General features: G+C 40.1%; 1 protein-coding gene and 1 long non-coding RNA gene across 2 annotated transcripts; both read left to right on the top strand.

Annotated features, from left to right (window-relative positions):
- The first annotated feature begins 1,281 nt into the window (after nt 1-1,281).
- Nucleotides 1,282-4,599, top strand: LOC145447347 (cytochrome P450 2U1-like). Its single transcript, XM_080325766.1, has one exon. It carries the CDS (start codon nt 2,390-2,392, stop codon nt 3,926-3,928), a length of 1,539 nt encoding a protein of 512 aa, XP_080181892.1. The 5' UTR covers nt 1,282-2,389; the 3' UTR covers nt 3,929-4,599.
- A 103-nt stretch (nt 4,600-4,702) lies between these two features.
- On the top strand, nt 4,703-6,415 carry LOC145447349 (uncharacterized). The gene is made up of 2 exons (XR_013917539.1): nt 4,703-5,725; nt 6,163-6,415. It is a non-coding gene; the product is annotated as an uncharacterized LOC145447349 (long non-coding RNA).
- The last annotated feature ends 8,067 nt before the right edge of the window (nt 6,416-14,482 follow it).

The following is a 14,482-nucleotide window of genomic DNA, read 5'->3' as shown; positions in this document are numbered from 1 at the left end:
AGTCAGCAGTTTATAAGCTTTGATATATAATTAGCCCTGATGAGTAAATTGGGACTTCTATTACCCCAATTTATAAAAAATAGCCATTTAGTACTAGCTAATAGAATTATGATGTCGTAATTTACACTTCATGCAGTATCAGTTCAAAGTCAAAGTATGCGTAAGTACGGTTTTGCTCTTCCATGGCATCAATATCTGAAATCGTGAAAGAAAGAAAGAATAGCCGGTATGGGCTGTATCATAGTCCAGTGCAAGCTTGTTGCGAATGTGCATGATGTCTTCTATGATAAACCTACACTTCACAACAATATTTTGCAAGATACTGAGTCAAAAATATCTACGAGATTATAAAAAAGATTGAATATTCATCTTTCTTTGCGAATTGGTGATTTTCAGAACGTTTTTTTCTTTGTAGATTCGTTTCTTCTAAAATAATTTGATAGTTCAAGTTCTTACATCGAGTACTGAGTATAGACTACAATGCAGAGTGCGGTGCCTTTATTAACAGCACGCCAGATGAGGATAGCAGGCTGCACGCGTATCTAACGCAGGTTTTTTAGTAGTTGCAGACGTAAATATAGTTCCAAAATTAGCAATAAATCAAGTTGAGGAATTCATTCGCAATCAGTCACGCGATTGTACTGTAAAGTATGGAAATACAGGATATGGTTAGAAAATTGCACCAATGATATCAAATGGATTTGGTTTAACTAGGCAAATTTACATCGCGAAATGCCAAATTATCCCTTTGGAAGTAATCACACCCGCACCTTGGGCTGAGCACAATGATTCGAGTACTCAGTTTGAATCAAGTATTATAATGATTTAAGTCGAGTAGTGAGAGATGATTTTTTCGAAAACTAAAATTATATAGAGCTTCTTGCCTCTAAGAATTAATTTATCAATGAGATTGATAGTTTCGATGCTATTTTCCGCTATGGAACGCTGTAAACCACGAATGGTGGTATCGCAATATTCGAAACACGTCATATGAAGCTGCGCGCGTTTGTAGAATTGACATATCTGTGAAGTCGCGATCAACCCATATCATTGTCACAAAGTGCTTGGGCAGAAAACCACCAAAACATTATCGGGGTGTAGAACCGGCATTATATTAGTTTGTGGTACATATTTGAACTTTCCAAATCATTCGCACTGTTGAGACGTCACTCGATTCAGAATAGAATCGCTCAGATACCAGATTTTGCCAAGCCTGACCGCATAAATTCAAGGACCACGGATTTAATTTATCACCGGAATCGCGATGATTACAATAATTCCGAGCGATCGGCAAATATGCTACACGCATTACTGACGGTGTGGAAATCACTCGCGGCCTCGCTTGGAATCTCGACAAAACGTGACAGAATTAAACAGACGTGCAGGATTATGCCTTGCTTTTAACTGTGGCGGTTGTAAGGAGAGTATAACGCGGCGTATGTATATGCGTAAACATATCTTCGTTGCGTCAGTGCTGCGTATTCCTACCTAATTTCCTCGGGTGACTACGAAATGAAAGTGAAAATAAGCTTACTGTTAACGACCTGATTTATGTTGGACACGGACTAATTAACGAACTGACAGTGCTAGGTGGGATCGAAGCTGCGACCGAGCCACTTAACAAAAGGTATCATCTACAGTTGTAATGACAACAGAAACACTTAAAAATTACACGTCCTAATATCGGCTTGAAACGTCCATACTTTGAAGTGCATCAGCGTGGAAGTGTAGCAATATCACGTTTTAAACTCTATTGCTCCGTTGTCGCAATGCGTTCAATGAAAAGGTATGTTGAAATATTTACAGCATAGCATTCTTTAGATCCCTGAGTGGAGAACAAGCAATTCGAAAGCACGCTTGTTACATTCGGGAATACGTATTTCGTTCTTTTGGAATCGGCTTTACCGGTGTTGTGATGATTAATCTTCGATGCAATTATATAATGGTGATCGAATGAGTTTTCCACGTGATTCGCAGTCTTGAAGCATTATAAAAGGGAATTATGACCCTAGTATTGGGAATTTGAGACGCCGTGATGATGAATTGGGCCTTATCATTTCTTAACGGGATCTGATCGGAAGCACTTGAACTTCGATTCGCGATCAAAGATAAATCATTGTGTCAGACCAAAGATGTATGCTACACCAGAGCAACATGCATTCTCTGTGGTTCGCTGAGCTATCGTCAGAAATCGCTCACAGGAAGCTGGTATAACCTTGCGGGATTATGAAAATATCTCTCGCCTGCGGCTTCGATCTATATGACTATCTCTGAAACTACTCTGTAGTATAGCCCTGTATGTGTGATCGAATATTTGCTTTATCCGCTCATGCATTCCTCATCTTTTTTCTCAGATCGATGTAAGCCATTGTATATATAAGAAGGTTTTATGTCGACTTTCGTATATCAAGTTACGTTACTGAATCGGTGTATCGATCCTCTATTACTACACAATAATATGTCTGCCGTGATTGCAGTAATAGCTTTGTGGATAATCGGGTGGTGGTGGCGGCACAGCTCTACGAAGAAGACCGATGCTCCTGGGCCGCGCGGATGGCCTATCATCGGGATCGTTCCCATGCTCGCTAGGAATCCACATGTCAAGTTGACTGATTGGAGTGCGAAGTACGGGCCGGTCATGAAGATTCGGGTAGGCCGGGCGAGCTGGACTGTTCTGACAACTGTTAAAGTCGTGAAGGAAGCATTCGTCTCACAAGGCGCCAAATTCAGCGGCAGGCCCCAGAACTACTTTACGGATTGCGTATTATCTTCCGGAAGAGACGGTATATTGTTCAACGACGGGGCGTGTTGGAAGAGGCTAAAAAAGTTCGCAATGTCTGCCTTTCACAGATTGGGCGCCGGGGAAAAGTTCTTCGAGAATATTATCAACGTCGAAGCGTATTACTTAACAAAGAGCCTACTCCAGCACCAAGGACAAAGCATAGACCTCTGCTCGCATTTTCTCGGCGCCACAGCCAACGTAATATCGACTATACTTAGCAGACGCCGCGAAGATTACGGCACCGAAGAATTTGCCGTTCAATATAACATGATTAAAAAATTTGTGCTGGACCCGGAACGAACCAAGTTAGCCAATGCCGTGATATTCCTACCGGCTCTGCGTTATCTGCCGATTTTCAGAGGCATAGTACGACAAGGACACGAAGACGCGAAAAGCCTCGAGGACTTCATGAAGTCAAGAATCATACATCAGGAAAATTGTCCCGATCAAGAAGATCAAGACTGTCTAGTCGACATTTTCAAGTCGAAGGAATATCGCGGAGACTTTCCGGACATGTATACCGAGAAGAACTTAACGTACGTAGCGCGCGACCTGTTTCTGGCCGGCACGGAGACCACAACTACAACGTTACTCTGGTGCGTTTTGGCGTTGGTTCATGATCTGGATCTTCAGGAAAAAATCCGTGCCGAGATAGACTTATCGTTTCGACCTGGGAATTCGAAATACGCTCACCACAGACACGCCATGCCTCTGACATTTTCATTTATAGAGGAAGTCCACCGCTACTGCTCGGTGGCGCCGCTCGGCCTGCCGCACATGACAAATCAAGACGCGTCTATCGGCGGGTACAAAATACCGAAGGGCACCACCGTTATTCTCAATTTATGGGGAACGCACAGAGACCCGAACGTTTTCAAAAACCCGGACACGTTCGACGCCAACCGATTTATAAACGAGAGCGGACAATTCGCGAAGTCGCTGAACGTCATATCGTACTCAACGGGGTCCCGGTCTTGTTTAGGGGAAAAAATGGCGAACGTCGAAATTTTCGTTTTTCTTTGTTCAATTTTAAAGAACTTTACGATATTACCATCGGATATCAATAACTTGCCGTCGTTAAACGATGGCGTATTATCAACTACCTATTCTCCGAAACCCTTTAAAGTAGTATTATCCGAAAGGTAAAAGCTTGCGCGCGTCGTAATTTCTGTCCACAAACAACCGCTGGGACATGGGTAGCCCGCGAATGCAACCTTTGTTAATGCACCATATGATACCAAAAGCCTCGGCAACTCTTCACGGCTGTTCTTCTGGGTCGCTTGTGCTGCGAAATTCGCAAATTGCAACCATTAGCACAATGTCTGGAGTCTGGTCTGCACTGTATTCAAATGCAACGAATCGCCTGCAGATTGAGATTGCGCATTTTCACTGTTGAATTATTCTATATTTAGTGATACCTTAAATGACTTTTTGTTACAGTAGTTGCCTTATTCATGCCTATATCAAGCCCCATCTGACACACGCCAAGTTCATTTGCACATCGACTATTTGTCGTATCTATTTCTCGTATTGAAGTATACAGTTATGAGTAAATATTAGACGTAAACGCTTGGAGGTATATATCTTCCTGCACGCCGCTCAGTCAATTATGACATCGCATTTTCGTTTCCTTCTTGAATTTGGGCCAAATATGTTATGATCGGATATCACGGGTCATGAATGGAATTTTAGCTTTTCAATCAATGCCCTGATACAGTGATCTTCGTATATTGTATCGTATATTTTACTCATATGATTAGCTACATGTATAATTTGTTTGTGCTTTTAAAATAAAGTTCTATTTTTATTTTTGTAAAGAGGTTGTGGTGGGCTCGGGCATACATATGAAAATCGAAAAGCACCAACCTGCGCGGAAGCAAACGATTTGCGATATTTGCTGCAAACTGCACTGTAAAAAATCTGGTAGATTTACTGGGAAATCTCTGTAAATTTTACAACGAATTACCGGTTGCAGCCAATAACTGTGCGTAGCTTGTAATTTTACATTTTGATATGTGATATTACCTTAGTTTAGCTGTGAAGTCAAGTTGCCAGAATTTCCTCGCAAAATTACTGACAGTTACTCGTAACTGCAGTTTACCAGGCTATTGGGAAGATTGATTAGCTTCATAATCGCTGCAGCCAATATATACGTGGAAGTGAATGTTACTGATATATCATTCTCGTGGTGATTTGACTTGAATCAACCTCGTTCGCGAAACTGGGGTCTGTCGTACGGAAATTGTTGGCCTTAGTACCAATTTCAGTATAGTACATAGTAGGGTACAAGAAACAACTGACAATCGTAGCTAATGTAGTTACACCATAGCCATTATAATATATTATAAGGCTATATGGCTATACGGCCGTTCTCGCTGGTTACATTTGTTGTTACGGATACGGCTGATAAGTTTTAAAATCAGTTTAGGGTGTATAATATTGTTCGGGAAACTAGAAATATCAGCACCGCATGCTCAGTTGACCATTTGCTAATGGCGGACAAGGCGACCTGTAATAGGTTACAATAGGTTACCGTTACGCGTTACTGGTTTTCTGAGATTTGTAGTAAACAGCCAACGCACAACTGTGACATCACAAGGAGCGTCTCGTTTAGTAAGTACAGTAAGTAGTTAACAACACTTGGGATAAATATCAATTTATACGAAATTAGATGGAAAAGAAAGGAACTATTTGTACTGATAAATGTTTCTGTATGAAAGAGAAATAACCCAAGTCAAACATTATAACGTGGCCAGCAAATATTATTGGTGGCATGTCAGCGGATGAATACGACTTATTTCGAAATCGTTCGAGTGTCGTATCGTCATCTGGCCATTATTGAGATTTGAGAAAAGGGTGAAGCGAAGCTTGTTGTGCTTGAAGAAAGTGGACACGATCGTGGAAGATTCCTAGGAACGCTGAATGGGATACGCATCGTAAAAGGTACAGTACTACATAGTATTTGTTACCGTGAATATCTGCGACCGTGCAATGTGCACACCACTTTGATTTCATGATTGAAATATTTCATACTCCGCCGCGGAGGAATTGAAACTGTTGGCTTGTTTATGTCATTTTCGGGCCATAGCATAGAGATGTTTTCATCCACTGCTGGATTTGTTTGGCACACATGCCACCTCATATCCAGAGTGGAATTGGTGAGGAACCTTTTGCTTCAATACATTAGATAAAGTAAGTCATGAATCTCTGCTATATCATGTACAAGGCGGAGCCTTCATCACACAATGTACCAGTACCGGTACTTCAAAACATGTTACCGTATATTTTTGTTAGCCTATTTGTCTTAGTAGTCTTTATAATGTCATGTTTAGGTTAGGAACTTTGCTTTATATAGCGACTTACTCATGAATTCTTTTTAGTGGAACTGCAAGATACTAGTTACACAGAAGGAATGAGGAAGATAAAAAGAAACAATTGGAAGTTTCGCCGGTGGTGGAATTAATTCACCTTTTCTTGCGATCACTCGTGTTACTGCATGTCTCCTAAAGAAGAATTAGACCTCCAGCAGCAATACTTTTCCATCGATTCCCACTTCATCGTGATATCAAGAATGAATATACAGTTTGTTCCAATGTCGTTTTGGGAGTGTGAAGAAAATTTTGCGATATTTTAGCATCGGGTTGCTTTGCAATAGGTATGGATGTACGTGAATTTACAAGCTGGTATGTATCCTGATTTGCAGGGACAGCATGTAGGTAGGTAGGTAGGCGGTCTCGGTCTCAAATGTACAGGAGAACATGTAGATTGGATATACCCGGAGGGGACTGTAACATTACAGTCTGGCGTGTAAAGTGAGATTACCGGACGAGTGTAAGTTGAATTTGCATTGACTAACGATAATGTTAGATTACCACGAAATGTCTGGCTACCGTGCTTCCAAACATTTCGCGGTAAATCGAGGTTTTTATTTTTTACAGTGTGAGAATTGTTTATGATTGAGCGAGTATATACAGATTGAGAAGGACATGGATGGTCAGTAAAGAAGTACTTTTAGTTGTTTGCAATACTTCAGTGGGTTTTGCTTACTAGCACTGCGTACTCAAATAACTATGTGTTAGACTACAGTCTACTTACGTTTTACAGTTTGGGTAGGTTTTTGGTATATTGACAGCACTTTTATGAGTGAAATGGCCATAGGAAGCGTGTGAAATAGTCCCTGTATCAACGGAACTGAATACATATATATATTTTGAAGATTGTACCTATTGGTATACTGTCATCAGTCATTATGCGTTAGTCGCGAATATACATATCGCAGTAATCGCAGCGAATCTACGCTTAGAAACATTTACTTCAGTCGTTTTCAGAACTTAAATTGTTTACTTTCAGTTGGTGTAGTTTTGGCACATCTTAGAAATTGCTAATACGTGTAATTGAGTAGAAATGCAAGTTGTTACTTCTACTTCTACTTAAGTTGCGACGCTAACCAATTTGACCACCTCTGGATATAAAAACATACACACTGGCATGGACACCAATTGACTCAAACTCCAGTGATTGAGGGGAGCGAGAATATACAGATAGAGATATCAAGCTATAAGTACCCTGATGTGAGATCAACGACGTTCTACTTAGAGCCTGTGGAAAATTTGATGAAGAATGCGATAGGCTGTACAAAAAGAAACATGTATATATGTAACTGACTATAGTTGATTGAAAACGTTAATCGCATGCCATCTATATCGATTATAAATCGTGACAATAATCCTAATAAACAACGCTTCGCTACAGTCAAATCAGGTCTACCTTATTTTCGTTCGAAGTAGCATGTGAAACCTGTCATTCAGATCGCAGTGGAAACCCACAATTTTGCTATAATATAAACTGTGGAATGATATTTCGAAACTTGAAAACTAGCCTTCCCAGCATATAGGCTACGACATGCGCCCATCGATACATTTTCTTTTGAGTTATAGATTCAGATAAACCAAAGAGCGAATGATGGCATGTCGGTTAAATTCTTTCTCGTTCGTCGTGATATTGATCATTCTACCAATACCAATTTCTGACACTCAGGAGCTTAACTGGATGAAGCTGTTCGCTTTCGGAATTTGGTAGATCTTTGGTCTCATTGTGACTGGTTGATCCATAACCTCCGAGCTGTAACTGGTAGTGTGTGTCAGTATGAGCTCAATAGGATAATCTCAAGCTTCATGAAACTCCCAGGTACGACATCGGAATTTATCGCGAAATGGTCTCAAATAATGATGTTGGATTTTGATACAGCTGGTCAGCTGGTTTTGTTGTGCCATGTTTTCTCTTATCGTAGGGTTACCATATTTTGGAAATCTAAAAAGAGGACACTTTTTCAAAATTTCCAGACTTGCAATAACGATGCAAAATCCTGAAAAATTGGGAAATTTTTACTACTCCGTGGTCGGTTGACTAAAAAAAAAAGATCAGCTTTCCAGCTCAGCTGCCGAAATAGCCGCCGGAGCGTTACTTCAGTGCTGATTTACCATATCTTAGTCGAATTTTGCCCTATATTTAACCAAAATTCTCAAAAAAGAGGCCCAAATCTGAAAAAGGGGACATTTGGACGTCCTCCGAGGACACTTTCAAAAAAGTCAAAAAAGAGGACAAATCCTCTCAAAAGAGGACCTATGGTAACCCTAACGCAGGGGTGGGCAAACTACGGCCCGCGGGCCGCATGCGGCCCGCCACACCATTTTGTGCGGCCCGCGAAAGCCTCAAGAAACGTTGTAAAAAAATTGAGAAAATGCGTACAAAAAGCGAATTACTGTGGGTGCTTGATTAAGCTTTTTCTCAATATATTTCAACATGATATTGATAAGTAATATTCTTACCAGTACCGTAACTACCGCACCCCAAACCCTCCAATTGGGGAGCTAAAATTATTTTGTGAATTAACATCAATCATAAAGTAGTTTTTCTTACAAATTTATGCAACATTTCAAAAAAAAATTTAATGTTGTCGAACTTGATTGTTCGGTACCTTTCCCCCAACAAAAAATACGCATGATTTATAGAGATGGGCACTTCGGCGTCGGCCATCACCGCGCCACGACGCACCAAGACGTATGAAGTTATAGGCCATGTAACAATGTAATATGCGACTCCTAGAAGTGTGCCAGAACGATCGCAGCGGAAAGACCTTGGCCGAAAAGGACTGCCCTTAGAGAGAGGATAAAAAATGATAGCAATATATATGCAATTCCCGATCATATTGACCGATTCAATCATGAATTATATAAATTTTTCGCGCTTCGCGCGTTAAGACGAAACAAGCACTAAAGGTAAAACCGATTCGTGATTGTGTTACATAGATTCGTTCTTTGTATTTGGACAAGTATTTGTATTTATAATATTTATATATTGTAGAAGCGTATTTAAAAGTAACATGATGGTCATGATGCTGTCAGCATTGTGTGTACTGGAGTTGAACTAAAAGTACAATCAGCATAGCATATCTGTGAACATATCGCTGCTCACAGACTCAATTTTACACCCATACATAATCGGGACAACCGACCTTCATCTCTAATTTTGACCATGAGGACAACCAGCTTATAAATTTTCGTCAATGTTTCTAACGCGTATACGGTATCATCAAATCAATGTTTGGTTTGTTTTGAATATACAAATGCATATATATATTATTTCAATGTCGTCGGTCAATATATAATCATATAACAATATTGGATTTGGGCTTAGTATCCCAATTTTATATTGCGCGGCCCGCGAATGGATTCAAATGTTGAATGCGGCCCGCGAGCTAAAAAGTTTGCCCACCCCTGCCCTAACGTATAATGACACGCCAAAACAACAGCAAGCATACGTCAAGGTGCAGAAGGACCAACATCGGTGCATTATGTAACTACGCATACTATACTGGTACATGGACCACCAGAGGTCAGAAAGAACTATTTAAATGCCTAGTTCAAGATATTCATTGATAAATCGATTTTTCTGTTATTGATTCATTCATTCGTTCGTTTACCAATATTACCGTTTGCAAAAATCACACGAATGCAACTTGGGGTAATCATGAGGTTTCTATAGAATACTAAACAACAAACAATGTTCTCCGGCCTACAAGAGCAATAAGATTACTTGAATGAGAAAACACAGAAAACACATGAAATTACCGACGGCGAATAGCACGCTTTGGCAGGGGCTGGCTGGAATCGATCGATATGCCTGCACTCAATTGGACCGAGGGAAGCTGTATATTTGTAAGAAATAATGTCATCAACAACATAACTATTTTTCATTATTGATTGTTGGATTGTTTGCTCCGATTTTGCCCTTTCGTGCGCAAATTCGTACCATGGTCGGCAACGAGCCATAGTCTGCAAATAGAGGTTGCAAGGTGAAATATAGAATTCGTTGGGATCTCTTGAAAAACAACGCGATCCATCAGTACTATGAACCTTCCAGGTGCCGCTGAATAGGCCAATTGTATGTTACGGGCAGCGAGTTTAGCTGGCAATGTCTGGCGGGAGTCATATAAGGTGAATCGACTGCGGCATTAAATCCTTAGGAGAGGTGAATGCACTCGATATGTAAACGTAAAACGCGGCTCATATGTAGTTTTCTCAATCGCCGGAAATTCAATTGGTATTATTCGAAGCCATCACGCGCAACTATAGGCGTTAAACAATCCATAAAAGAGAAAAAATTCAAAGATCATTCAAATCCATACGTAATAGTTATTTAAAGGCTGCCTTAAGGTTACACAATCGACCTCAGAAATTGTGTCGATTATAGTGTGATATACGGTAAAGAAAAACATATTATATTGGTAACGTTGATAACGAATATGGCCCTAATATAGTACGAGGGATAATATCAAGAGTGGATTTACATATATACTATACTCATAGCGCGGCGATGCCGTATGCTCAGTGGCGTATAGGAGCATATGCTGCCGCCCCTGACTTTCGTTGAAAATGCCGTCCGAAGTAGACTACAGAAAATTTCGAAATAGTTTCATGTTCAAGCAATATTTTCAATAAAAATAATTACAAATATTGTACCGCGTCTCAGTAGTTATATATTGCTTGAGAAAGAAGCCTCGCTATTTCAGCATAAAGACCAAAAATTAAAGAGCAAATGGAGAGCAAATGTGTTAGGGAATTAGGCAAATAAAAAATCAATAGCCGCCACCAAATTGAATATTTTTAACTCGGCTCCCGAACTACCCGCTTTTTTACGTTACTTTTGTGGTGTTGACCAGAGTTGGATCAATTACAATATTTTAATTGAATTACAATTACAATTACTTCCTTGCATGTTTCAATTACATTACAATTACTCAATGCTAAAAATATCAAATTACAATTAGAATTACAATTACTGTTAAACATGTAATTAATTTCAATTATAATTACAATTACAATTACTTTTAAACAGGCAATTGATTCAGTAAAGAAGTGTTCCTTGACAACCGTAGCGACGTAATGAGCAACAATCTCAAGCTCTTCATGTTTCATTCCTGATATGTAGAATACCCTTTAATTAAAAAAAAACTCGAACGTATTCGAACTATTCCTAGTCATGAGTACTGAAGACTTCAAGCACAGAAAAATTTTTCAAGCGACCGTTAAGAACCAAAGGTTGGAGCGACTAACAGCGAATAGGCTATACAGGACAGTCAATGAAATGTAATCAAACGATTAGGCTACTTAGAGCTGAGTCAGGATAATGAAATGTAATCGGTAAGGCGTCAGCGATAAGGATGATACCGATAAGGTGCGTAAAATTAAAATAAATGCAAAAGGAAGGAACCTCCTGATAACTAAGAATTACAATATTTTGGTTCGCATTTACATTTTCACTTGCTCGGAAACTGTTAGATTGCATTTTATGGACATCAGGGTGCGAAAAGTTTCTGGCCCCAGTAAATTTGACCAAGATTGGAGGTAAGATTTGGATAACATCTCTACAAATGCGTGATCAAGTTTGATGAAGCCATGGTTGGAAACTTGAATTTTTTTGCTATTGTTGCAACAAGCCTCGGTACTGGTCAGAGATTTAAAAAAAACTATGACCGTGGTGTAGTAAATGGTTCAGCACAGGTTTCAGAAGAGTTATTTGCTGTTCATCCATTTTTGAAAAATTAATATTTAGTTTAGCCCACTGGTTCTCTAACTTTGTTAGACACGCCCCCCTTTATGACAGTGAATATTTCGTGCCCCGCTTATCGTCATAGCGCACAATGAAACCAGAAAGTTAGCAATCCTTACATATAGTTTGATGGTATGGAAGGTTATGACTGTTGATGAGATAATTCTCCAATACGAAATTCAGACCATACACCGAGCAACAACCATAAAACGGAGGTGAATCGGGCCAAGCGCGGAAAAGATTTCAGTTCACTGGAGCGTCGCGCCCCGTTCAAATGCTTTCACACCGCCCAAGGGGGCACGCCCCCAGTTTGAGAGCCACTGGTTTAGCCTATATTGAAATTCACAAAGTTTTCTGTTGCTACTGAGGTATGGGAAACAGTTTAGCGTGACTGAATTATCTAGTTATAACGCAGCACGCATAGAACACCGATGTAAATAGGCTAATTATTACATGTGGTGACTGTTCACTAAGGCCTCAAGGCCCATCATCGTCATCCTGGTTCGTACCGGATTTTCACCGATGCGACGAATAAATGATTGATTAAATAATTATTTTATGTTGTGATTGTCAGGTTTCCATGAAAATGTAATTGAGATTGTAATTGAGGAAAATTTTGATGAAATTACAATTACAATTACAATTACATGAAAAAATGTAATTAATTACATTCAGCTCAATTACAAATTACAATTGATCCAACTCTGGTGTTGACTATAATAAAAAATGCCTGACCCGCTCGAACGCCCTCATTAACTATTTCACATCATTTATGCCGATTTTCAGTTGATCTTGTCCTTTAGCATAGTTGAGCTGTAAAGGAGGGCGAATTGCCATAAAATAGGACATTTGAAAAGTATGGTAACCTAACCCTAAACAGTAGGCTATTGGTTTTGTGCAGCTTCTGCGCTTCGTTTAAAATTATGTTAGTGTATTCATAATAGCGATTCTCTTTGATGTACATATACTCGTTTCTTTTAATTCCATTCAACTGAAAGAGCCGATTACGCTTGATCTGTGTTTCATACTGCTTACGTACCGGAATCAGCGCCTCCGACTTGCAATGAAAACATACCAATATATACATATGTTGCCATGTGCTTTGACATTTGTTTATTTAGGTTATTTAGTCTCATGTGAGATTGGAGTTTTCCCATCCGAGTGACATGAACTTCAGCATATTTTACTGGATGATCCCTTCACAACTATTCACTTTCGCTGCGTGAAACCGGCGGAAATAGGGCGATCAAAGTTTATCGCGCCGTGCCGTCAAATACACGTTATTGTTCAGAGAAGTTGGTCGCACATGAATCGTGGTACATGCTCGAAACCTAATTAAAATACAGCTTTAATCGATATAATCGGATTGTAATTTTGCACTGCACAGTGAACCACACTGCTCGGCTGTGTAAACCATCGCTGCTACTGTCATGGTGGGAGTGGCAAAGGCGTGACCGAAATGGAGAACAGTGGGTGTGCGCCGAGCGTCATCCCTCAAAGTTGCATACAGGAATTTCAGAGAACCAACGACGGAAAACCTAGCTTCCTGTATGTAGTCCAGGGATCACTGACCTTTATAAAATCAAGAGCTTCCTCGGGCTCACGCCAGCGGTTCCAAGCTCAGTTGCGTTGCCGCACTGGACGCCGAATCGCCAATGCTCGGGGATATTAACCACAATCCCTTTCGGACTCCACGGGAGCGAATACGAGCAACGTCCTCCTACACCCGATCGAAATGTTTGTTCACATGTTGCTTAGGGTCGACAGACAAATATTTAGATACTGTTCATACAGAACCAGGGTTGTAATGACTCGAGTCATTTTTTGAAATGCGTAAAATGACTCGACTCGAGTCAATTTTTGTATTGACTCGACTTGTGCTCGAGTCATTGTGCATGACTCGAACCAAATCATATGACTCGAGACTAGGACGGTCAAGACAAACATTTCATTGTAACTTCGGAGAATAGTAAAGTTACCACATTATTGTTAATTCGTCTATCAGTTCTGATACTTTAAAATAGGGGCAGACACATTTGAGACAGACACATTTGAGACGGAGAAAAATGTCTATAATATGAATGCGAGCCATTATATATCACTATAGAAGAGTTGGAAAGAGTGGATTGAATCGTATTGAACTGAAAACTGAACAGTGAACATAATGACTTGGATTCGGATTCAAGTCAAAAGACTATGACTCGGACTCGACCCTCTGCTAGCTGACTTGGACTCCAACTTGACTCGGTGATGAATTGAAAATGACTCGAATTGGCTCGTGTCTAAACTTTAACAGTAAGATTGACTTGTGAATTGGTTACAACCCCGTGTGGAACCCGTCTCCACTCCAACCTTCAAAGGCCACTTATCTGATCCTTATGGGCGACGACCTGGAACTCACGGGAACCTCGTTGGGTGGCCCCTGCTATAGTCTCTATTCGGTGATGACTCCCAATAGGTTCATTGCTAGCTTTCGGCTATGCAATATCACCTAAAGCTAAGCTTTTCGTATATTTGAGAACGGAGTCTAACGCCCATTATTTTAAATCTGCAATTTCAAGAACGATCCGAATCATGAGAGCAGAATCG

This window comes from Botryllus schlosseri, chromosome 9 (genome assembly GCF_051294905.1).
Source record: "Botryllus schlosseri isolate E-star chromosome 9, Bs_hap1, whole genome shotgun sequence".
NCBI lineage: Eukaryota > Metazoa > Chordata > Ascidiacea > Stolidobranchia > Styelidae > Botryllus > Botryllus schlosseri.
This window is presented reverse-complemented; position numbering and strand designations above follow the sequence as displayed.